At 37.9% G+C, this 26,693-nt stretch overlaps 1 protein-coding gene and 1 pseudogene across 5 annotated transcripts in view; both read right to left on the reverse strand.

Annotated features, from left to right (window-relative positions):
- Positions 1–26,693, reverse strand: part of LRRC49 (leucine rich repeat containing 49) — a 149,193-nt gene that overhangs the window by 21,700 nt on the left and 100,800 nt on the right. For all 5 annotated transcript variants that reach the window (XM_043554018.1, XM_043554017.1, XM_043554019.1 and 2 more), the window contains 2 exons: positions 26,478–26,647; positions 8,504–8,741 (listed from right to left, as the gene is read on the reverse strand). In XM_043554018.1, coding sequence (XP_043409953.1) covers positions 8,504–8,741; positions 26,478–26,647 — 408 coding nt within the window. The remainder of the gene's footprint in view (positions 1–8,503; positions 8,742–26,477; positions 26,648–26,693) is intronic.
- LOC122467591 lies at positions 6,774–8,489 on the reverse strand (annotated as a pseudogene).

Here is a 26,693-nt window from a genome sequence, read left to right on the forward strand (position 1 = left end):
TATCTCATCGTGTTTTTGGCTTGCATTTCCTTGATGATGAGTGATGTTGAGCATCTTTTCATGTGTCTGTTGACCATCATCAGTATGTCTTCTTTGGAGAAATGTCTGTTCATGTCTTCTGCCCATTTTTAAATTAGATTATTTTAGGTGTTGAGTTGTAGAAGTTCTTTATACATTTGGGATACTGACCCATTTGCAAATATCTACTCCATTTGGTAGATTGCCTTTTAGTTTTATTGATTGTTTCCTTTGTTGTGCAGAAGATTTTTATTTTTTAAGTATTCTCAATAATTTATTTTTGCTTTTGTTTCCCTTGCCTCAGAAGACATATCTAGAAAGACGTTGCTTTGGCTGATGTTAATGAAGTTACTACCTTTGTTCTGTTCTAGGATTTTTTTGGTTTCAGGTCTCACATTTAGGTACTTAATCCATTTTGAGTTTATTTTTGTGTGTGGTGTAAGAAAGTGGTCCAGTTTCATTCTTTTGCGTGTAGCTGTCTAGTTTTCCCAACAACATTTGTTGAAAAGACTGTCTTTTTTCCATTGCATATTCTTGCCTTCTTTGTTGAAGATTAATGGACTATATAATCGTGGGCTTATTTCTGGACTCTCTATTCTGTTCCACTGATCTATGTACCTATTTTTTGTGCCAGTACCATACTGCTTTGATTACTACAGCTTGGTAGTATATCTTGAAATCTGGGATTGTGATACCTCTAGTTTTGTTCTTCTTTTTCAAGACTGCTTTGGCTATTCGGGTTTTTTTTGTGGTTCCATACAAATTTTAGGATTGTCTGTTCTAGATCGGTGAAAAATGCTCGTGGTATTTTGATAGGGATCGCATTAAATCTGTAGATTGCTTTGGATAGTATGAACATTTAAACAATATTTGTTCTTCCAATCCATTAGCACAGAATATCTTTCCATTTCTTTGTGTCATCTTCAATTTCCTTCATGAATGAGTTTTCAGAGTACAGGTCTTTCACCTTGGTTATTTCTAGGTATTCTATTATTCTTGGTGCCACTGTAAATGGGGCTGTTTTCTTAATTTCTTTCTGCTACTTCATTATTAGAGTATGGAAATGTAATGGATTTCTATATATTGATTTTGTATCCTGAGACCTCACTGAGAGAGGATTTTTATCATGAATGGATATTATACTCTGTCAAATGTTTTATCTACATCTATTGAAATGATCATATGATTTTTATCCTCTCTCTTGTTGATGTGATGTATCATGTTGATTGATTTGCAAATATTAAACCACTCTTGCATCCTGGGAATGAATCCCACTTGATTGTGGTGAATGATTTTTTTAATGTATTGTTGGATGTGATTTACTAGTATTTTGTTGAGCGTTTTTGCATCTATGTTCAGCAGAGATATTGGTCTGTAACTCTTTTTGTAGTGATTTTATCTGGTTTTGGCATCAGGATAATGCTGTCCTCATAGAATGAACTTGGAAGCCTTCTTTTCTCTTCTACTTTTTGAAATAGTTTGAGAAGAACAGGTATTCACTCTTCTTTAAATGTTTGGTAGAATTCACCTGTGAAGCTGTCTGGTCCTGGACTTTTGTTTGTTGGAAGGTTTTGATTACTGATTCGATGTCATTGCTGGTAATCAATCTGTTCAAACTTTCTATTTCTTCTTGATTCAGTTTTGGTAGTTTATATGCTTTTAGGAATTTATACATTTCTCCTACTTTGTCCAGTTTGTTGGCATATAATTTTTCACAATAGTCTCTTATAATCCTTTGTATTTCTGTGGTGTCAGTAGTTAGTTCTTCTCTTTCATTTCTGATTTTGAATCCTCTCTCTCTCTCTCTCTCTCTCTCTCTCACATGAATCTGGCTAAAGGTTTATTAATTTTGTTGATCTTTTCAAAGAACCAGCTCCTGGTTTCATTGATCTGTACTATTGCTTTTTGTTTCTATTTCATGTATGTCTGCTCTATTCTTTATTATTTCCTTCCTTCTACTGGTTTGGGGTTTTGTTTGCTCTTTTTCTAGCTTCTTTAGGTGTAAGATTAGGTTGTTTGAGATTTTTCTTGCTTCTTGAGGTAGGCTCTATTGCTCTAAACTTCCCTCTTAGAATAGCTTTTGCTGCATCCTAAGGATTTTGGACCATGGTGCTTTCATTTTCATTTACTTCCATGTATTTTTTCATTTCCGCTCTGATTTCTTGGCTGACCCATTCACTGTTTAGTAGCATGTTATTTAATCTCCATGTACTTGTGTTCTTTCCTGATTTTTTCTTGTGGTTGATTTCTAGTTTCACAGTGTTGTGATCAGAAAAGATGCATGGATGGGGCGTCTGGGTGGCTCAGTTGGTTGAGCATCTGACTTCAGCTCAGGTCATGATCTTGCAGACTGTGAGTTCGAGCCCCGCGTCGGGCTCTGTGCTGACAGCTCAGAGCCTGGAGCCTGCTTCGGATTCTGTGTCTCCCTTCCTCTTTGTCCCTCCCCTGCTCATTCTCTCTCTCTCTCTCTCTCTCTCTCTCTCTCTCTCTCTGTTGAAAATAAATAAACATTAAAAAAATTAAAAAAAAAAGAAAAGAAAAGATGCATGGTATGATGTCAGTCTTTTTGAATTTGATGAAGTGGCCTAATATGTGACCTATTCCAGGGAATGTTTCATGTGCACTTGAAAAGAATGTGCACTCTGCTGTTTAGGATGGAATGTTTTGAATACATTTGTTAGACGGATCTGGTCCAATGTGTCCTTCAAAGCCACTTTTTCCTCGTTGATTTCCTATTTGGTTGATGTATCCACTGATGCAAGTGGGTGTTAAAGCCCCCTAATGTTATTGGATTACTATCAATTATTTCCTTTATATTTGTTTTTAGCTGCTTTATGCATATGGGTGCTTTCATGTTGGGTGCATAAATATTTGCAATTATTATGTATTCTTGTTCCCTTTATTATTATATAGTATCCTTCTTTGTCTCTTGTTACAGTCTTTGTTTTAAAGTCTATTTTGTTTTATATAAGTACTGCTACTCCAGCTTTCTTTTCACTTCCATTTGCATGATACATGCATTTCCATCCCTTCACTTTCAATCTGCATGTGTCTTTAGGTCTAAAATGACTCTCCTGTAGGCAGCATTTAGATGGGTCTTGCTTTTTTGTCCATTCCATCACCCTATATCTTTTTATTAGAACGTGGTCCATTTACATTCAAAGTAATTATTGATAGGTATGTACTTGTTGCCATTTTGTTGCATGTTTTATGGTTGTTTTAGTAGTTCTCTGTTCCTTTCTTCTCTTGTTCTTTTCTCTCACAGTTTGCTAACTTTCTTTAGTGATACACTTGGCTTTCTCTTTATTTTTTGCATATCTATTTCAGGTTTTTGATTTGCGGTTACCATTAGATTTACATGTAACATCTTATGCATATAGCAGTCTTTTTAAGTTGACAGCTGCTTAAGTGTGAACCTATTATAAAAACACTAAATTTTTACTCCTCTCCTTTCCACATTTTAGGAATATTGTGTCATACATTACATCCTTTTGTGAATCCTTTGACTGATTTTTATAGATATACTTAATTTTATTGCTTTTGTGCTTTCTACTTTTCTTACTCCTGCTTTTAGTCTTTCCATTCCACTCAAAGAGACCCCCTTTAACATTTCTTGTAGGGCTGGTGTAGTGATGATGAATTCTTCTAACTTTTGTTTGTCTGGGAAATTCTTTGTCTCTCCTTCTATTATGAATGATAGCCTTGCTGGATAGAATATTCTTGGTTGCATGTTTTTTTCTTTTAGCACTTTGAATATATAATGCCACTCCCTTCTAACCTGCAAAGTTTATGCTGAAAAATCAGCTCATTTCCCTTCTGTGTAACTGTTTCCTTTTCTGTTGCTTTTAAAATTGTGTATTTATCACTACTTTTTGCCATCTTAATTACTATGTGCCTTGCTGTGGACCTCCTTGGGTTGATTTGATTGTGGGCTCTCTGTGCCTCCTGGATCTGGATTTGTTTCCTTCTGCCCCCTTTTCTCTTTCTTCCTTTTCTGGGGTCCTTATTGTGTGGAAGTTATGCTTGATGGTGTAGCTGAGTTCCCTTAGTCTGTTTAGTCTGTCTTCATTTTTTATTATTATTTTTCTCTCCCCTATTCTCTTGCTTGGTTTCCATTACTGTGTCCTCCAGGTCACTGATCCATTCTTCTGCTTCCTCTAGCCTACTATTTATTCCATCTAGTGTATTTTTAATTTCAATTATTGAGTTATGTATTTCTGATTGGTTCTCTTTAAATGTTTTTTCTTTCTTTGTTGAGGGTCTTACTGAGGTCCTCCACTCTTAAGTCCAGTGAGTATCTTTACTTAAAATTCTCTATCAGGCTCATTACTTATCTCCACTTTACTTAGCTCTTTTGTGATTTTGCCCTGTTCTTTTATTTGGGATGTATTCCTCTGTCTCTTCATTTTGTCTAACTCTCTGTGCTTTTTCCCATGTGTTGGGAAAGTCAGTTACATCTTCTGCTCTTGAAAGTAGTGGCCTTACGAAGAAGAGGTCCTATAGTGCCCTGCAAAAGAATGTCTCCTGTTCACCAGAACCTGGTGCTTCAGAGGCGTCTCCTACATGTGCTTCGTACAATCTACTGTTGTGGCTGAGCTGCGTTTGCCTTTAGTCCAGTCATCTGCAATGGCTCTCTTTGTTGTGGGCAGGATTTGGTCCCTGTGCTGTTAGCGGGCCAGTCTGGGGGCCGCCTTGGCTTGAGTTGAGTCAGACTAGGTGTTTGCCAGAGATGCAGTAGCACTGAACTGCTGGGCACTTTCTCTGTGTTGTCCCCTGAGAAGCTTTCATTGGTGGTCAAGGCCTACAGTCAGACTCGATATCTGACCCCAGCCTATTGCTGGGGCCGCAGTCAGACTGCTGTGTGGTTATCCTCCCCTCTCCCCAGGGCAGGAGTCACTTTGGAGTGGTGTTGGCCCCTTTCGAGGCCGCTTGCACAGTGCCAGGCTTGAGGTACCACTTTGGATGGGCTCTGGCCAAGGGTGTATCGGAAGGGGGCAGGTCTATAGGAGACTGCAGGTGGAGGGCATATGGTGCCAGCAAGGTCTGCATCCATCCACTACAGGAGGGGAGAGGCAGCCACCCAGGATACCTCCTGCCCAGGCCAGGATGGAGGGGGCATGTTTGTAGAAGCACGTGGGGATGGGGCACACTGCTCACAAGCTAGGTGGAGAGTGCTGGTGTTGCACTAGTTCCTGCAGGTGTCTGTGTATCTAGGCTGTGGGGTGGGGGATGGGAAATGGCACCTGCCTGCTCTTGTGGTCTTGGAAAGGTCTCCAAAAGATCCCTGCCCCTCCAGCACATGTTCTGACACTAGTAAACAAATCTTCCCCGTGTATCCCGGGAATTTTTCGAACTGCTGCTTCTATGTTGTATATCAGTAGGACTGTTTGTTGTGCTGTCTCTTTAAGGGTGGGAACTCCGTTTCCCCTAGCCCTCTGGCTCTTCCAGAGCCACACCCGCTGGTTTTTAAAGTTTATTTATTTTGAGAGACAGAGAGTGTAAGCAGGGGAGGGGCAGAGAGAGAGGGAGAGAGAGAATCCCAAGCAGGCTCTACACCATGTGGGGCTCAATCCTACTAACAGTGAGTTCATGACCTGAGCCAAAATCGGGAGTCGGACGCTTAACCGACTGAGCCACCCAGGTACCCTATGCCTGCTGGTTTTTAAATTTATAGGTATTAAGGCCCACTGATTGTAAGAACCCAGAGTTAGGCCCCTCTAGTTTTCAAAGCCAAATGTTATAGGAATTCGTCTCCTAGTGTGGGGCCTCCATGCCTGGGTGCCTGGCATGGGGGTCTGCTCCTCTCCTCTCCCATGGACAGTCCCACAGGTTTGTTCATCTCCCAACCTGTCTCTGCCCTTCCAACCCTCTTCAGTGTAGCCTCTTTTTTACATTTAGTTGTGGATAATCTGTTCTGCCAGACTTCAGGTTGTTTTCTGGGTTATTTACACTGATGTGGGTGTTGTCTACTTGTATCCATGAGACAAGGTGAACTTAGAATCTTCCTACTCCACCATATTCCCTTTCTCAAACTAATTTTAATGAGCTACTAAAATTATTATTTTTTAAAAAATAATCTATACATAGGTTTATTTAATCCATGCATGAACTACTACCCAAAGCCAAAAGATAAGGTTCCCATTTCAATTAGATATTTCAACTCAATAATCTCTAAAGAACTTCAGATTTTCCCATCTTATAAAGCAGGTGTTGACAATTTTCTGAAAAGGCTTACATAGTAAATATTTTAGGCTTTGCAAGCCTTACAGTCTCTGCTGCAACTACTCAAAGCAGCCGTAGACAATATGTAAAGAAATGAGTATAGCTATGTTCCAATGAAGCTTTCTTTATGGACAATATTTGAATTTCATGTCGTTTCCACATGTTATGAAATATTAGTCTTTGATTTCTTCCCCCAACCATTTAAAAATTCAGAAATCATTCTTAGCTTGTGGAAAAATAAATAACAGGCAGCAGGCCAGATGTGGCCCATGTGCCATAGGTTTGCCAACACCTGCTCCAGAATAATCCCTTAAAAATCTAGTCACCTTAAGGGGCACCTGGGTGGCTCAGTCAGTTAAGTGTCCAACTTGAGCTTGGGTCATGATCTCAGGGTTCATGGGTTCAAGCCCCATATTGGGCTCTCTGCTGTCAGCACAGAGACTGCTTCAGATCCTCTGTCCTGATCTCTTCCTGCTCCTCCTCTACTCACTCTCTCTCTCAAAAAAATAAACATTAAAAAAAATCTAGTTACCTTAAAATTTCAAATTGTTACTTCCCAGAGATTAAGTGATTATTCAAATCTTCATCAGTAACTTCTTTTAGATCAGCTGGTTTCCACTTTGGTCTCTGGTCTTTATCTAGTAAAACTGCCCTAACACCTTCATGAAAGCCATGGCTTCCCGCACAAGCTTGACTCAACTGATATTCCAGAGTTAATACTTCTTGCAAGGTCTTTGAAGACCCCTCCATGAGTTGCCTTAGTGTGATATTTAGGGATGCTGGAGACATTTTATTAATTACCTTCAACTGTTCTAAGGCAAAAGATGGACTATCTTGCTGTAAATTTTCAATAACCTGTTCCACACTATTGGCCAAGAACCAACTGTTTATTTTGTCCATGTGGCCCTCAAGTATAAAAGACTTGTCTTGATCAGTCTTGGACTTTGTATGGTAACCTCTAAGACATCTGCAATATTTTCTTTTGAAGGAGATTTTAGGGCTAACAAATCTTCTAACATGCCAACTTTTCAGAATCCACAAAGTGTGTCGCAATTCCTGCGGTGTATGTATCTCTTCCCTTCAGCCCGAATCCTGTTAATGCAAGGAAGTAACCAAGTTTTCCTTGAAGTCATGGCAAGAAATAACCTCCACCCACATCAGGGAATAGTCCAAACAGCAATTGGTTAATCGCTATTAAATTGCTATTTCCGGCATCACAAAGAGAGACTTTTCAGTAGCCGCTTGGAATTGCCCATGAACTGAGAGACCAACTCCCCCACCCCCTGTGATGCCACGAATAAGTGCAACATATGGTTTCTGGCAAGAACCAATGGATTGTTCAGCATATATTTTTCTCTAAAGAAATCTTCAGCTATCTTCTGGTTTGCCTTACTACCTTCTGAGATCACTCTGATATCACCCCAGCACAGAAAGCCTTTCCACTAGAATAAATGGAATAATCATTATAATCATTATAAATAATGATCAGGGCAGTTTTGGAATCTTGTTCCCAATTCCTTAGCTGTGGATAAATTTGCCACATCATATTAAGATTCAGTGCATTTAGGAACTTTGGTCTGTTTAGCGTTATCGCTCCTGCACGACGTTTTCTTTCCAATTGTACTTTTCCTACTGCATCCGTGTGGCTAGACATTCTAACCCTAGAGGCTGGAGGTCCAAGATCAAGGCACCGGCAGATTCAGTCTCATGAAGTCCCTCTTCCTGGTTCACAACAGGCGGTCTTCTCGCTGTGTCCTCCCAAAAGTTTCAGTATGATATTAGCCCTTTTGGGTGAATTAAACCTGGACATGAGCCTCCACACCTCCCGCAGCCCCATGGCGAAGACACTCACGAGCCTGAAGTCTAAAATTATTTTAAATGTTTGTAAGGGGACTACTGTAATAATCATATATAAATGTACATGTCCCATTGATACTAGGTACAATACATGAATACATAATATAGGATTAGGTGAGGTCCTGCTGAATGCTTTATAAAGGAGAAGTATATGGTTTGAATAAGATTGTATTAGTCCTTTATACTCCACAAAGGATAATTTTATAGAGAGACAATTTCCAATATTAACAGAAAATTGCAAAGCCATTCATGAATACTGATTTAAATCCCAGATCCAGAAAATCAAGAGCTTAGTCTCCCCACCAGATAGAAACTGCATACATAAAAGTTAAGACAGGCCTTTGGCCTGAACACACAAGTCATGACCGGGGATAATTCAAATATGCTACTAAAAGAGAATGTTTACCAGAGAATTAGGAAACTTCATCTTCAATTTTGGAAGCACTTGGACGATTTCATCAAATTCTATGAAAGTGAAGGACACGGTTGTCACCATTCCTGCCGTTTGAACACTCCAATTCCGATCTAGAGACTCCAGTGCTCCTGAGCCATAGAGGGAAAGTGTGTCCCCGTCCACTTCAACAAGGTATGTGTCTGTGACAGATAAACCTTGTAAAGCGCTGGTAAGTCCTGAGTCCAGAGACCTGGAAAATGCAACACACAATTTTATTTTTTTTTTAATTTTTTTTTAACGTTTATTTATTTTTGAGACAGAGAGAGACAGAGCATGAACGGGGGAAGGTCAGAGAGAGGGAGACACAGAATCTGAAACAGGCTCCAGGCTCTGAGCTGTCAGCACAGAGCCCGACGCGGGGCTCGAACTCCCGGACGGTGAGATCATGACCTGAGCCGAAGTCGGACGCTTAACCGACTGAGCCACCCAGGCGCCCCAGCAACACACAATTTTAAATGAAAGTCTTATCATGCAAAGTAAAGAAGAGCCAATGAAATCTGTTGAAAAAGGTATGTGAACTTGGAAATTTTATGTTCATTTTTCGTTGTTTCAATAATTAGACCCAGGGCACCAAAGACTTTCAAAAGAATATCTAGAAGTTTTGCATTCTTCTGGTTATATATTTTAATTCAAAAAGAGGCACAAGTGAATAAAAAATAACACTTTAAACCCAAATTATTTATATCAGTTAAAGATAACTGACATCTTATGGAGTTTTAAAACAATTGATTTAGTATATCACGGATATCTTTTCACGTTAGAACAAATACGTTTTCCTAATCTATAAACTATCCCACTGAGTGGCTGGGAAAAAACCCCCACATTTTACAGAACACTTTTTCTATATTAAGAACCATATAATATAAAAATAAATTTATAAAACACCTGGGAAGACATATAATTACTGCTAACAATAGTTTACCTCTCAGAAGTTAGATTAAGGAGTAAGTTTGACTTTCTACTTTTGAATACTTCAATGTTGTTTGAAAATTTGTAATTGTATACTAAAATTATAAGCAGTAAAATTAATGACAATATCCTCCCCATTTTGAAATTAAAAATAATGAAAAACAATCCACTATTTAATATCTCTGTGTGTATATATATATATACACACATACACACACATATGTATGATACACATAAAATCACTTCACGTACTCTACTGAATATGAGAATTGTTACTATTTCCAAAGCAGGAGCCACATTTTCTGTAAAAGGTACCCAAATGTTAGCCAGAGAAGACAAGAAGTAGCTCAATCCAATTCAAATTTTTGGATTTGTGAATAGAGACATAACTATTTATTTTACCCAATCTCAAAAGTCAAACAACGCTTGGCTTTTGTTCCATGTGTTTTCATTCTGCTATTTTTGTTCTCAGGCAGTATTTATTTGCCCCTGCTAATATTAGTGCTTTGTCTTCCTTTGTGCTCCTATTAACTTCTGTATACTCCTCCAATATATCATTAGTCATACTATATCATAATTATATGCTTACAATTTGCCTTCTTGATCAGTGAATTCTTTGAAGCTAAAGACAATTTTCTCATCTTTGGGGCCCGGCAGTGGGTGTTGCACCGTGTATATTGAATAAATGAATTATTAAAGATCTTCACATTTGATAATGCTGACAGGGGAAGGGAAGACTAACAAACCATTAACCTTGTTGGCTTATTATATTTTACTGGACTTATGTGTACTTTTTCAGAGGCACCAGTTAACTTCTAACACATCTGTGTCTATAGTAACAAGCTGGGTAATAACATCAGTCAATTCTAAGTGAATATACAAGCAAGAAAATACAAAGAGGCTTAATTTCTGCCACTCTGGTCCTTGAAACAATGATTATTATATGACAGCAGTAAGACATTCAATAAGCAGTAGTATGTGAATAATCTTAGATGATAAATCCTATAAAGGTAAGGGATGATAACAGAACAAAAACCAGGTGGAGTTAAGAGCTCCTTACGTTGGGCTTTGTGTGATAGCTTTGGGCTGAGCTATGTAAAGCATACAATCATTTCTGGAATAAGGAAAGGAAAGGAGTTGTATTTCACTGCCACTAAAACACAGAAGGCTTGCTGTAAAGAGTGCATACCCCTGTTACAGCACTTACCACACTGCATGGCAATTAGCTGCTTACTTGCCTGTCTCTCTTACCAAACACCGTGATTCTTGAGGGCTCCAACTTTGTCACATTAGTAGCTCTATCAACTAACGCAGCTCCTAGCACATGTTGTGGTCAATAAATATCTCTTGCATGAATTAATGAAGTGAGACAATTAAAAATTTTTAATGACTATCTACTGAATCTTATGAAGGATGTTCTGACTATAAGGTGTGATTTGAGCAAAGGGGCAGAATCAGTGATACAGATACAGAACAAGGGTTAGCAGGTTTTCTTGGGTGAGGCAAAGGCAAATACTGAAGAAGTAAGGGCAAGGCAAGAAAAAAAAAACCCAGCAAACTAGTTAGTTAATGTCATGATGCCTACATTAATGCCACGATACCCAGCAAACTAAGTTCATTTTAATGTAAAAATGATGGGGAATCTGACGTATATACCATAAACATGAATAAATCCTTTGAAAAGCAGTATTATTCTCTGTTGTATATTTGGAAGTGTTTTGACTTTCTTTTCTTTTCCATATGATTAAAAGTTAAAGAACATAAGCTCCAAGATAAGTCTTGCATCAGAAAGGAATTATTTATTTTGTATAAAGATCTGTCAAGCAAACTGTTGGGAAAATAAGTGAAATAATTAATAAGTGTAGACTCAGCAAAACAGCAATATGGTTACAAAAGAAAGGAGAAGTCATTTCCAACTTCTCACGTGGGCATTCTGTAAAAAAACAAATGGCAACTTTTCTGTGCTACATAAAGGTTCATCCTTGTCAACAGAAAATGTAGCACCTGTTAATCAGGTCATAGAATATCTAACCCACTTCAGTTATTATCTGAATGAGGCTTAACTTAGCCTCAAACTCTGGCCAATGTAGAGTAGAGGAATCTGTTCTTTGGGGAACAGGTTTTTTTTATGATGTGCATAAAAAATGACTTGGAAAATTTGCTAAAAATGTTTACACATTGGGGATTGTTCTTCCAGCTTTCCTTGTATGCTTGGCAGGCATGTCCACGTCTTTAGTCATACATACATACACACATATTACTTCACTTGTTCATTCATTCATTCATTCATTCATTCATCAAACATTTACTGAAAGCCCACTATATATAGGGCACTGTGCTAAGGATTTGGGCATAGGCAACTAACTCATCTGTATAGATAAAAACAGTCAGTATAGAGATCATGGACGTGTGTTGAATATTTCAAAACTTTCCTCGCTTTCATTGGCCTCTAGTCCCAGAAATAGAACTGCTCTAATCATACTCTGGAATTAATTTAATAAACACATGAAATATAATTTCTAAACTGAAATGACCTCAACTTCCCATTAAACAAATTATTTGCCAAGCTTACTATGTGTCAGGTATTATGATAGGCACTGGGGATATAAAGATCAATTAAGATGTACTTGCCCTTACCATATATGAAAGACCCACAGCTAAAATCATCCTCAAGGGGAAAAACTAAGAGCTTTCCCCCTAAGGTCAGGAGCACAACAGGGATATCCACTCTCACCACCATGGTTCAACATAGTACTAGAAGTCCTAGCCTCAGCAATCAGACAATAAAAAGAAATAAAAGACATCCACACTTGCAAGGAGGAAGGCAAACTTTCACTCATCTCAGTGACCTGATACTCTACATGGAAAACACAAAAGACTCCACCAAAAAACTGCTAGAGCTGAAACATGAATTCAGCAAAGTCACAGGATATAAAATCCATGTACAGAAATCAGTTGCATTTCTACACACCAATAAATAAGCAGCAGAAAGAGAAATCAAGGAACTGATCCCATTTACAATTAAACCAAAAACCATAAGATACCTAGGAATAAACCTAACCAAAGAGGTAAAAGATCTGTACACTGAAAATTATAGATAGCTTACGACAGAAATTAAAGATGACACAAACAAATGGAGAAACATTCCATGCTTATGGATTAGAAGAACAAATATTATTAAGATGTCTATACAGCCCAAAGCAATCTACACATTCAATGCAACCCCTGTCAAAATTACACCAGCATTCTTCATCACAGAGCTAGAACAAACAATTCTAAAACTTGTATGGAACCAGAAAAAGACCATGAATAGCCAAAGTAATGTTGAAAAAGAAAACCAAAGCAGGAAGCATCACAAATCTGGACTTCAAGCTATATTACAAAGCTGTAAGCATCAAGACAGTATGGTACCAGCACAAAAACAGACACAAAAATCAATGCAACAGAACAGAGAACCCAGAAATGGACCCACAAATGTATGGCCAACTAATCTTTGACAAAGCAGGAAAGAATATCAAATGGAAAAAAAGAAAGTCTCTTCAGCAAATGGTGCTGGAAAAACTGGGCAGCAACATGCAGAAAAATGAAACTGGACCACTTCTTCCACAATACATAAAAATAAATTCAAAATGGATGACAGACCTAAATGTGAGACAGGAAACTATCAAAATCATACAGGAGAAAACAGGCAGCAACCTCTCTTTAAACTCAGCTGCAGCAACTTCTTACTAGACATGTCTCCAGAGGCAAAAGAAACAAAAGCAAAAAATGAACTATTGGGACCTCATCAAAATAGAAAGCTTCTGCACAGCGAAGGAAACAATCAACAAAACTAAAAGGCAACCAACAGAATGGGAGAAGGTATTTGCAAAAGGCATATCGGATAAAGGGTTAGCATTCAACATCTATGATCTATGAAGAACATATCAAACTCAACACCCAAAAAGCAAATAACCAGTGAAGAAATGAGCAGAAGACATGAATAGACACTTTTCCAAAGAAGACATCCAGAAGGCCAACCGACACATGAAAAGATGCTCAACATCACTCATCATCAGAGAAATACAAATCAAAACTACAATGAGGTATCACCTCACACCTGTCAGAATGGCTAAAATGAACAACTCAGGAAACAACAGATGTTGGTGAGGATGCAGAGAAAGGGGAACACTTTTGCACTGTTGGTGGAAATGCAAACTGGTGCAGCCACTCTGGAAAACAGTATGGAGGTTCATCAAAAAATTAAAAATAGAATTACCCTATGACCCAGAAATTATACTACTAGGTATTTATCCTAAGGATACAAAAATGCTGACTTGAAGGGTACAATGCACCCCAATGTTTATAGCATCGTTACCAATAATAGGCAAACCATGGAAAGAGCCAAATGTCCATCGACTGGTGAATGGAAAAAGAAGATGTGGTATACATATATACAATGAAATATTAGTCAGCAATCAAAAAGAATGAAATCTTGCCATTTGCAACAACATGGATGGAACTAGAGTGTATTATGCTAACTAAAATAAGTCAGTCAGAGAAAGACAAATATCATATGATTTCACTCATATGTGGAATTTAAGAAATACAGATGAACATAGGGGAAGGGACAGAAAAATAAGACAAAAACAGGGAAGCAAACCGTAAGAAACTCTTAAGTACAGAGAAAAAAGTGAGGGTTGCTGGTGGGGTGCTGGGTTAAATGGGTGATGGACATTATGGAGTGTACTTGTTGGGATGAGCACAGTAATGAATCACCGAATTCTATTCCTGAAATCAATATTACACTATATGTTAACTCACTTGGATTTAAATTTTAAAAAATGGAAGAAGAAAAAGAGAAGACAAAAATCATGATTTCACTAATATGTGGAATTTAAGAAACACGACAAACATGGGGAAGGAAAAATAAGATAAAAACAGAGAGGGAAAGGGGCACCTGGGTGGGTCAGTCGGTTAAGCATCCAACTTTGGCTTAGGTCATGATCTCACAGTTTGTGAGCTCAAGGGCTGCATTGGGCTCTGTGCTGACAGCTCTGAGTCTGCTTCAGATTCTGTGTCCCCCTCTCTCTCTGCCCCTCCCCTGCTTGTGCTCTGTCTCTATCTCTCAAAAATAAATAAATGCTAAAAAAATTAGATAAAAAAAAACAGAGACGGAGACAAACCATAAGAGACTCTTAAATACAGAGAACACACTGAGGGTTTCTGGAGGGGAGGTTGGTGGGGAACGGGCTCAATGGGTGATGGGCATTAAGGAGGGCACTTGTGGGGATGAGCACTGGGTGTTATACGGCAGTGATGAATCACTGGGTTCTACTCCTGAAACCAATACTACACTGTATGTTAACTAACTTGAGTTTAAACAAATAAAATTTTTAAAAAGACTAAGAAAAAAAAAGACCTATTAGTCTTTAAAGAGCTCCCAATATGAATGGTGGGTAAAGAACAAGACAAATATACACATTAATTGTAATACAATGTACTTATTTTCATATAATGAGTATTTAAAAGATATGCTATGAGAATACAGAAGAAGGAATTCTTCTAGTAGGGAGAAGTCAGTTTTCAAAAGAAGGTAACATCTGAACGGGTCCTTGAAAGATGAATAGTAGAATTTCACCAGAAATAGAAGGAGGGAGCACACACAGGTAAGAAAAACTAAATGAAGAAAGGCATAGAAGCCTAATTATATATAACATATTCAGGTAAGAAATTTTGATATGACTACAACACTGAAACATATTGGAGTCATAGCTGAAGATGAATCTGAAAAGTCAGATTTTATCCTATAGAGGTTGAGGAGCAGGAAAAGTAATAAAATATCAAAACAGAAAGGTAATAGGACCATATTCGATGCATATTTTTGAGCCCCTCCAACGTGACACGTATGGAGCTAGGTGCTGGTGCCACAAAGACGAGCAAGACATTTCTCGATCCTCAAGGATCTACCTCAGACCAGTAAGTTGGTCAACCTTGTGGAAGATGCAGCAGAGGGAGGGAGAATAGTAGGAAAACCAGTGGAATAGTGTTGACTAGATCATATAAGGGCATAACAAAAAGGAGGGCATGGTGCCCTGGAAATGGAATTGGCAAGAAGGCCAGACAGACCTTAGTTCGAATCCTAGGTCTGCCATTGGCAAACAGATGATTTGGGGGGCAGGTCTTCTAGTTTCTTTGTAGTTGCAGTTCCTAATGTGTAAATGGTGATTACAATACATGTTTTTTCCAAGTTGTCAGAGACTAGAAATATCCTGAATCCGATCTAATGCTTAGTTCAATACATTATAGTGATTATTATTAATAAAAGAAGAGAACATAGATATAACAGATGTTTAGGAGAAAATAAAAGTAGAACTTAGTGACTGATTACAGGGAATAAAGGTGAAGAATGAATAAATGTGACTCAAATTTTTAGAGTAGATGACTGGATCAAGTGGGCTAGTGTTCTACCCCTGTCTAGTCTAAATTAGCACTCTGAGAAGTGTGGCATTTTTCTGCGAAGGATCCATGTTTTAAAATTTGTTTTCCCATGAAGCCCAATACATTTCCATGTGTATTTCCCCCCTCAAATATTATTTATAGAACAGCAGGCAGTCTGCCATCAAACAGGAATTCTCTTCAAGACCTTCACACTCACGTGGTTAATTACATGTATAAATGCTTATTTAATCAACTTGATCTTTCTATGAGTCAGAAAAGGCATATTCAATGCCTTCTTGATTAGTATAGGACTCTAAGAAACGAGAGTGTAATTAACTTAATGCAATAAAGTAATGAGTCCCTAAAAGCCAGGCTAAATAAAGAATATACTCTTAAATGCCTGAATGGGCAAAAAAGGGCAATATTTCAGAGGATTACGGAGTTTTTTGGTTTGTTTAAAAAAATCTTTAGGCTTTCTATAACAGGCTAGAACAGAAAGACTTAAAATATTTCGGAAGATTCTTTTCCCAATGAAAAAGTGGTGCTGATTCCTATAATAATGTATTTTATGAATTTCTATTACAACATTCATAGGTGTAGAAATTCATTTTATGCATTATATTTTATTATGGTAGTGTTGGCCAAAGTACCACAGTGTTCATAGACAGGAAATGACCAAAAATAAACCAGCTTCACCGTATGCATCCAATGTAAGCAAAGAAAACATTACACCAAGTACTTTCCCATTTCTGGCACGGAAAAGAAACCTGCAATATGTCATTTTACTATAGAGCTGTCCCAAGTAGAGTGAAACAGTGAAATCATTAATGGGATATACCAAAGTTTTACAGAATTTCTTCTCTTTATGTGCCTGTAATTTTTTCATGGATACTTCTTTCCAGGCATTTAGTTACACACCCATAAGCCAAAGGTCACAGAAACTCTAACACAAGAATTAGCCACTTTTCTGGCATTATGAAATACTAAAGACTATAAATGGGATTGTTAAAAATGGAAAAACTTATGTAGCATTAAAAAACAAATTGGAACCCTAAGGAAGGGACTCTCTGACCCTCTAGCTTTCTACCGTCAGAAAGAGCCAGGCTTATATCATTCCAGAAAGATGAAATTAAATTATATTTTTAAAGACTTACAGAGAATATAGTAACACAACTTCGAAAATTTAAAACATTTTACTGTGTACTTTCAGATAAACCAGCACAAAGACTGGACACGTGTTTGAAATCTCCCTCTAAAAGCCCATTAAAGCAGTTGCACTGGTGTAAACCCACAACAAGTACAATAGTTGGGGGGAAGGGGAAGGACAATCTGCTGTAGGAAGTTTCAGAAAACTTCTGGAAACTGTAAAGAATGTTGAGTGATGAAGACAAACAAAAAAGTCATTGCTCCGAATACGTACACACTGGAGACAAGAACAAAGATGTAGGCCAAACTGCTCAGAAGGCTCTGGAAAGGAAAGAACAGTAGATATGATAGAAGATGGGTGTAGAAGTAAGACTGAAGATCTGTAAAAGGATCCTACCACCTACTTCTCTCACTGCCTATAAAACAGTCAGGCTGAGCGGCATCACAGATGAGTGGGAAAAGGAAAGAATTCTCATTAAATAGGAGTTGGGCAATTGGCTATTCCCATAGGGGAAAAACAAACAAATCGGACCTTTGTCTCAAACTTAAAAAATCAATTCCAAGTGTAATAAACACTAAAATACGAAGGGCCAAATTTTCAGCTTTAGGAAGACAAAATGGGAGAATATTTATATAATCTCAGTGTAGTAAAGGATATTTTTCCTTAAACACAATCCAAATGGCGAAACCACAAAAGAAAAGGTATATAAATTGGTATCTTCCAAAATACAAATGTTGTTTAAAGGCAAAGACATATCTGAGATTGCTTGGGGGGAAGCAAAGAGTGAAAAGAAGGCCCAGGACCAAAATCTGAGTAACTCTACCATCTACAGGTTGAGAGGACAGAAGTACCTGAGGATATTAGAAAGACACATAAGGCTAGAAAAGGCTACTAGTAATACGATGTAAAATAATAAATTGTAAACAATGGTCCAAAAGGAGATATTAAGACTGAATTAGGTCCGGAAGATAGCAGGCTTCAAGAAGAATAAATTCTACTCACTAGATAAGTGAGAAGTTCAAAGAAATTTGAACGTAGTAAAGGCAGCACAAATTTCTTCATTTAGTAAACAATAATAAATAAATGAATAAATGAATGAATGAATAAATAAATAAATAAATAAATAAAAGACAAAATCAGAAACTCCAGATAAAAACAAACTATGTATGGGGCGGCTGGGTGGCTCAGTCAGTTAAGCGTCCGACTTCGGCTCAGGTCATGATCTCGCGGTCCGTGACTGCGAGCCCTGCGTCGGGCTCTGTGCTGACCGCTCGGAGCCTAGAGCCCGTTTCAGATTCTGTGTCTCCCTCTCTCTCTGCCCCTCCCCCGTTCATGCTCTATCTCTCTCTGTCTCAAAAATAAATAAACGTCAAAAAAAAAAAAAAACTATGTAAGAAGGCATGGCTCAAATGTGAGGCAAACTAGAGTGTGGCATGGCTCTGAACACATTTTGAAGTGTGATGAAGCGGAAGACTATTTGCATTTGATGCTAAGATTATTTTCCTTGAATGGTTTAGGAAGCAGAAAATGAGATTTACAGTACACTACTTAATGCTCAAGTAAAAAATAGTTACATAATCGCAGAAATGTAAACACTGCTTACTAGTTTTCAATCTTTTTTATTGAAATTTTTAATTGTTTATTTATTTTTGAGGGAGGGGGAGAGAGAGACAGACAGACAGACAGATGGTGGGGGGATGGGCAGAGAGAGAGGGAGAGACAGAATCTAAAGCAGGCTCCAGGACCTGAGCTGTCAGTACAAAGGCCCATGCAGGGTTTGAACTCACAAGCTGTGAGATCATGACCTGAGTCAAAGTTGGATGCTTAACCACCTGAGCCACCCAGGTGCCCCTACTAGTGTTCAATCTTTAGAAGCTACCAATTGACAATGTTGTGGTTATAGAACAGACACAAATAATTTTAATATCAAAATGTAAAAGCATAGCTCATAGTATATAGCAAAATTGTGGTTCCCAAACGAGAGAAAATGGTAGAATAGGGAACTCCAAAACTGCATTCCTCCAGAAAAGTAACAAATATGCTAGCGAAAACTTTCAGAATCAACTCTTTCAGAACTCTGGGATCTAAAAGAAAAAAACATTACAACAACCAGGGAAATGCATACTGAAGAAGAAACATGCCGAATTTCAGTATGAGAGTTCTGTGCATTTTAACTTACACTGTTAACATCCCCTTCTCCCTAGCTCAGTTGTGGTTTGAAGACGGCAGCCCATATTCTTGGTGCAGGTTGCTGGTACTAGAAAAAGTAACACATGCCTTACTCTCAAAGAGCTGTGGTCATGCGTTTGACATGTCTGGTGGGTCCCAGCTAAATAGCCTGCCTTTGTTTCACGTGCCTCAGAGTTTCCCCTGGGCACAGGTGGCTTCGTGCGTGGCATTTGTCAAAAGCATTTAATGCAAAAACGTTTTAGGTGTTGCCCCGTGGGACAAAAAAATAGAGCAAAAACCTTAAGACAAAAAGAGGCTGGGGAAGAAGATAGTTGGGGGATTGAGGGCTTTGTTAAGTTCTTGTGCATTTCAGGGAATGAGAAGACCCTAAATAATCATCTGTAATTGTTAAAAGAAAAAGACAAAGGAAGAATCTCGAAATAGCAAGAGAGAAATGACTAAGTGACTGGTCCTGTTCAAGGGACCCTCAGGGACCCTCAATAAGATTAACAGCCAGTTTCCCATCAGAAGCCATGGAGGGCAGAAGGCAATGGGATGACATATTTAAAGCGCTGAAAGAAAAAGCTTTCAATCAAGAATTCTATATCCAGAAAAACTGTACTTGAAATGAAGAGAGAAATTACGACATTCTCAGATAAAAGCTGTGCTTACTGCTAGTACACTTGCCCTACAAAAAAAAAGCTAAGGTAGCCCCTTAGATTGAAATAAAGGGACACTAGGTAGTTACTCAAAGCCAGATAAAGAATATCAGGAAAGGTAATCACATAGGTAAATATAAAAGCCAGTATAACTGTATTTTCAACTGGTACCTCTTCTTTTCCTCTATATGATTTAATAGACAAATGCATAAAATAATAATTATAAATCTATGTTAACGTGCACATAGTATATAAAGATGAAATTTGTGATAATAAGAACATACACAGAGTGAAGCCATATAGGAGCAAAATTTTTATCTATTATTGCAACTATACTGGTATTAATGCAACCTAAACTGTTATTATTTATGATATTAATTGTAATTCCCAGGGTAACAACTGAGAAAACAGCTAAGAAATATATACGGTAAGGGGCGCCTGGGTGGCACAGTCGGTTAAGCGTCCGACTTCAGCCAGGTCACGATCTCGCGGTCCGTGAGTTCGAGCCCCGCGTCAGGCTCTGGGCTGATGGCTCGGAGCCTGGAGCCTGTTTCCGATTCTGTGTCTCCCTCTCTCTCTGCCCCTCCCCTGTTCATGCTCTGTCTCTCTCTGTCCCAAAAATAAATAAAAAACGTTGAAAAAAAAATTTTAAAAAAAGAAATATATACGGTAAAAGAAGTGAGAAGGGAATCACAATGGCACACTAAAAATCACTTGAACACACAAAAAAAGTAGTGGAAGAATTGAGGAACAAAAAAGATACATAAAGAAATCAGAGAGCAAAATGATAGAATTAAGTGCTTTCTTATGAGGACTTGATAGATTAAATTCTCCACATAAAAGGAGGTTTTTAGCAGAACGAATTAAAAAAATAAGGTTTAACTATAGGCAGTCAACAAGATTAAAAGACACAAATAGACTGAAATTGGAAGGATGGAAAAAGATATTCCATGCAAATGATAACCAAAAGAGAGCTAGAGTGGCTGCTAATACCAGACAAAATAGACATCATGTCAAAAAGTGTTACAAGAGATATAGGAAGACATTTTACATCAATAAGAAGGTCAATCCATCAGGAAGGTGGAACAGTTATAAATATAGTGCATTTAACATCCAAAATATATAAAGCAAAAACTGACAGAATTGAAGGGAGAGATAGATCTGCAATAATAGTTGGAAATTTTAATACCCTACTTTCAATAATAGATAGAATAGGCAGAAAAATCAATAAGGAAATAGAAGACTTCAAGAACACTATAAATCAACTAGATCTAACATACATAGAAGACTTTATCCAACAACATTAGAATGTACATTCTTCTCTAGTGTGCATGGAACATTCTTCAGAATAGACTATATGTTAAGCCACAAAACAAATCTCACATAAAACATCTTTTCTGAAAACAATGGAATAAAACTGGAAACCAGTAACAGAAATCTGGAACATTCACAAATTTATGGAAATTAAAACACTTTTAAAAAATGGGTCAATGAAGAAATCACAAGGGAAATAAGAAAAGTATAGCTCATAGAAAGTTGCAGTGTACAAAAGTGGGAGAAGTAAAAAGAAGGGTAGACTCATCTTGCACAATGCAAACTTGAGAGCTACTGTCTATAGCAAATGGAACAAAAAATAGAGGTTTAATTATAGTAAATTACAAAAGTTATCAATAAAAGAACTCTAGGTATATAGTGTTGGGGGGTAACAAGTGAGTGAGCTGAATCCTTGTCTATTATGGCCAAAAGTCTATCTAAAATTTTTTTAACGTTTATGGTTGAAAGAAAGAGAGAGAGAGAGAACAGGGGAGGGGCAGAGAGAGAGGGAAAGAACAGAATCAGAAGCAGGCTCCAGGCTCTGAGCTGTCAGCAGAGAGCCCAATATGGGGCTCAAACTCATGAACCGTGAGATCATGACCTAAGCCAAAGCCGGACGCTTAATCAACTGAGCCACCCAGGCGCCCCACAAAAGTCTATCTAAACTTTGTAAATCGAGAAAGCATAATATACATTTAGAGATTTGGTAGAAAAGGAGTTAGCAAGGTATTATTTAAAACAAAACACAAACAAAAACAGCAGCCACATAGGTAAAAGGAAAATCAGGTGAATGTGCTATCAGGAAAGTGAATGCAAAGGGCCCTTCAAGATGAAGAGTGTCAACTATGTCAAATGGTGTGGAGAGCTCAAGTATAAAACAAAGACTTCAATTTCAAACAGTCAGTCTGGATACTCTGGTTAAGAGCTCCTGGGGGCGCCTGGGTGGCGCAGTCGGTTAAGCGTCCGACTTCAGCCAGGTCACGATCTCGCGGTCCGTGAGTTCGAGCCCCGCGTCGGGCTCTGGGCTGATGGCTCAGAGCCTGGAGCCTGTTTCCGATTCTGTGTCTCCCTCTCTCTCTGACCCTCCCCCGTTCATGCTCTGTCTCTCTCTTTCCCCCCAAAAATAAATAAACGTTGACAAAAAAATTAAAAAAAAAAAAAGAGCTCCTGGTGTAGGGGTGCCTGGGTGGCTCAGTTGGTTAAGTGTCCGACTCAATTGCAGCTCAGGCCATGATCTCAGGGTTTGTGAGATTGAGCCCCATGTCGGGCTCCGTGCTGACAGTGTGCTGGGATTCTCTGTCTCCTCTCTCTCTGCTGTCGCCCCCCCCCCCACCTTGTGCATGCTCTCTCTGTCTCTCTCTCAAAATAAATAAACAAACTTAAAAAAAAGCCTCTGGTATATACATATACAAGGTATAATCAGCTTTCAGAAATATTTCTATCTTTCAGATGCAAGAAATTTTACATGAATCACACAACTGCCAACTAAATTGAAGAAATTATCATTAACCATTGTAGAAGTTACAAGTAATTTTATGTTAAAGTTTCACCAATAATTCACTATGTTCAGAGTTTTACTTTTCTGACTTCAAATATCATCGGTGTCTCCTTGACTTCACAGTGTTTAAGTTCTTAAAAGGATCAGACCAAGAAAATGGTGTCTCCATGGCATTTGAACTTACATCAGTAAAATACAAATCTTTTGCCAGAAATCGTGGGTCCCTTTCCAATGATTCATTACTGCTCTCCACATCCTCTCCACTGAACCCATACATCACTTTTCCCATCTCTCCCAAACTCTTCCTTTGTACTTCTTGCTTAAAAGGCCTCTCTGACTTTGTGGAACTTTTAATAAAAATTCTGAAACTCTTGGCAGTAAGTATAAGGCATAACAATTTTCACTAACAGATACTTCCTCTTTTCTCTTGGAACTCATTGCTTGTTTTTGAGGCCATAAAAGTGAAGACTCTATACTTTTAAATGATTTTAGAGGATCACAGAACGTTTGGCCATAAGCTGCCTAAAAAGTTCAAAGCGTTGGGAAAATCATATTAGCAGTCTGGGATTCACCTGTCAGAGATAGTTTTGCCAGGTAAAAGAGCAAGTTAATAAACAAAGACATTTCTGCACTCGCTGTAGCCGCCAACACCAATAAAACGGGAATAGTGAATGGTTTAACAAGAGCATAGGATGCATGACTCAGACTGGAGGGAGATAAGGCTGATCACTGCTGAATGCATTGACCCCTTGTTCCATATCTAGTTCTACCATCAACTGCAATATGTTCAATAACAGCTTCAACTGATCTCCCTCTGGTGACCTTCACTTCTCTTCTCCAACGACCCACTCCATGGCCACAACAGTGGCCTCCAAATTGCTCTGAATGTTGTCATGACTTAGATATGTCCTGCCTTTAAAATCTTCAACTTCAACATCTTAACCCTGACCATAAACTCCCACTATCTGAGCTCACTATTAACCCTCTTACTTCCTAGGCTTCTCATCTTCAACTTCATTTAGACTTCTGGTCTCAGAAATACTAAATTTTCTCCTAATCTGTAGGCAACCTTCTATTTTTTAATTCTTTAAAAGTCTAGCCCAGACCATATGACCCATCATTTTTCCTTTTATCATTATACTTGAATTTTTTATTATTTACCTTTGATCCTTTATCTCCTTATTCTTTATCAAACACATAGCTTCTCTACTGTTATACCTGCCTACTCTGTGCTCCTGGAATACTCATTCAACAATTCTGACTATAGTTGCTACAATTTCATAGTCTCTAAGCTCATTTAGTTCTTCAGAATTTTCCTTCAATCTTTCAACACTTCCCTAATTAGCTCCCTCTGGATACCAAACAAGACCTGGAAAAATGGAGATATACCATGATTTTTAAAGTGATGATTTATTATCTTAAGAATGTCAATACCTCTGAAATTAATACCTTAAATGCCATTTGAATATGATTTTTAACGTTTCTGTTTAGATGAATAATTTTTCACTGAAGTATACTCAACATACAATGTTAGTCATAGATTAAATGATTTTAAAGTTCATATGGAAGAACAAGTGTGGGAGAATTGAAACTCTGAATAGTGAAAGATTTCCCCTACATAGATACTAAAATGTACTAAAAAACTACTATCATCAAAATAGTTCTGATTATTAACACAGATAAACAGATAAGTGAAATGGAATAGGAAGTTCAGAAATATTTCCAAATATTTACAGGAACTTAATGTAAGAGGCAAATGGCATTCTCATTAAAAAAGAGAATACCTTAATTAAGCAATGCTATGATCAATTAACCAATTGAAATAAAATCAGGTTAGACTCTCACCTAACACTACATATGAAAATAAAGTTGATGTAGAAAGAACTAACTTTTAAAACCTTATTAAAATTTTTGAATATAATGTGTAAGATTATTTGGATAAACTTGGATCTGGGAAACCATCTTAAGGAAGATAGGGAAAAAAAATTTTTTTTAAAAAGAGCCATCAGAAATAAACTGACTTGTGTAGTGTATGTCATAAATCTAAAGTTTTAACTTTATAAAATGTTATCGTTCTGACCAAGTAAAAGAATATTACATAAAGCTCTAGGGCAATATAAGAAGGATATATATTTGTTTTATAAATTGTCACTTGATTAAAATCGCTATTCTTATTGCTTTATTTTGCTAGCTAAAAGGGCTGAGAGGCTCTGCATGTGGATATGATACCCACGTGAGCTAAAGTAAGTACACGGATCAATATAAATTAATCCTATAACTAACATTTTTGACGTATATTTGTCTAAATATATGTCACACTCTTTAACTCCGGAAAACTTCCAAAATGTTAGTCTAATGCCTCTTAAATTATTTTCTTCATGGCATTCTTTGTGTATGAAAAAGTTTATAGAATATGACCTGAAAACTCAAAAGAAAAGCTACATCACATTCAGTTTGAAGTGTGCTTCGTAATTTGGTTAAGGTCATTAGGTAATAGAGCTTCATCAAATGAAATCAAATTGGTATGCATTCTATCTTTGACTTTCAGGCTTTATTTTTAAGTTACATATATTTTTAAAATTATAAATAAACTATACACATAAATATGCTTTATATCCCTCACATTTACTTGATTCCAATATGCTTTCTTAAGAGGAAGAGAAATATGTAAAATCTACATAATGTACTCAGATTTGCTCACAAACCAGGGGATATGTAATTATGTGGCACCTATGTCACAGAAGAAAAGAGGCTGTAAGGCACTGGGATAGATCGATATTATAGAACACAACTGGAGTAATTATTCAGATTTTATGACAAAATTGCTTAATACTATTGCTTAATACTATTAGTTAGGAGTACTTAATACTATTGCTTAATACTATTGCTTAATACTATTAGTTAGGAGTAAGGTCTTGCGCTGGCTGCTGGGTCAAGACCATCAGCAATCGGAATCAGGATTCTTTTCCTCTTCAAGTTATACTCTAGTAGGGAAGACAGGAAACAACTAATTACCCACTAGGTATTTAATCATGGTTATGTAAGTGCTGAGAAGGGGGGAGTGCACAGTACTGAGAGAGATAAGAGGCGTATCTGATCTAGACTAGTCTCCAGGGGGTAGTTAGGGAAGGCTTTCCAGGGACGTGAGGTTTAACTTTAAAACTGGCAGGCTGGCATTAGCCAGGGCAGGGGGAGGGAAGCAGGGCAGGGAAGTAGTGGCAGGGGACAACACAGCTGTTTGTAGCAGCAAGGCTCTGAGATGGGAAGTAACCGATCTGAAAGGCCCTGAGGCACCGTCAAATTAGTGTCCGATGATGAGGGATGAAATCTGGGGTTTTTTTCCTATGAAAAATAGGAAAGTACTGAAGTGTGTGTGTGTGTGTGTGTGTGTGTGTGTTTTAATTAGGGGTCAGTTTATATTTTCAGTATTTCTACCTTCACTTTTAAATTTAAACTTCTAGGGGCGCCTGGGTGGCTCAGTCGGCTGAGCGTCCGACTTCGGCTCAGGTCATGATCTCACAGTTTGTGGGTTCGAGCCCCACGTCGGGCTCTGTGCTGACAGCTCAGAGCCTGGAGCCTGCTTCGGATTCTGTGTCTCCCTCTCTCTCTGCCCCTCCCCGGCTCACGCTCTGTCTCTCTCTGTCTCTCAAAAATAAATAAATGTAAAAATAAATACATTTAAATTTCTAATCTTAGTAGGCTTTCTTAAGATAACTATTTTTAAATAGTTATATGTGAAATAGTTCCCCATTTCTGCTCCAAACTCAGTTCCCCAAAGACACTGGTACCTGGAGAGAATACCATTCATACCCTGTTTCCTCTGGAAATGCAGAGACGACGGCGCTTCCATGGAGCTGAGAGGGGTCCTGAGAAGGAGAGTCAGAAACTTTTGTATCTTGATTTGTAGCAATGTTGGGTGTTCGATGCTGTTGCAAGTCCCACTTTCGAGCTACGTTGTTAATTGTTAACCTTTTCTTCTCCTATGAAAAAGTTTATTGTGACAACAATTATATAAAGCAATTTTTG

Source organism: Prionailurus bengalensis, chromosome B3 (genome assembly GCF_016509475.1).
Source record: "Prionailurus bengalensis isolate Pbe53 chromosome B3, Fcat_Pben_1.1_paternal_pri, whole genome shotgun sequence".
In the NCBI taxonomy this organism is placed as follows: Eukaryota; Metazoa; Chordata; class Mammalia; order Carnivora; family Felidae; genus Prionailurus; species Prionailurus bengalensis.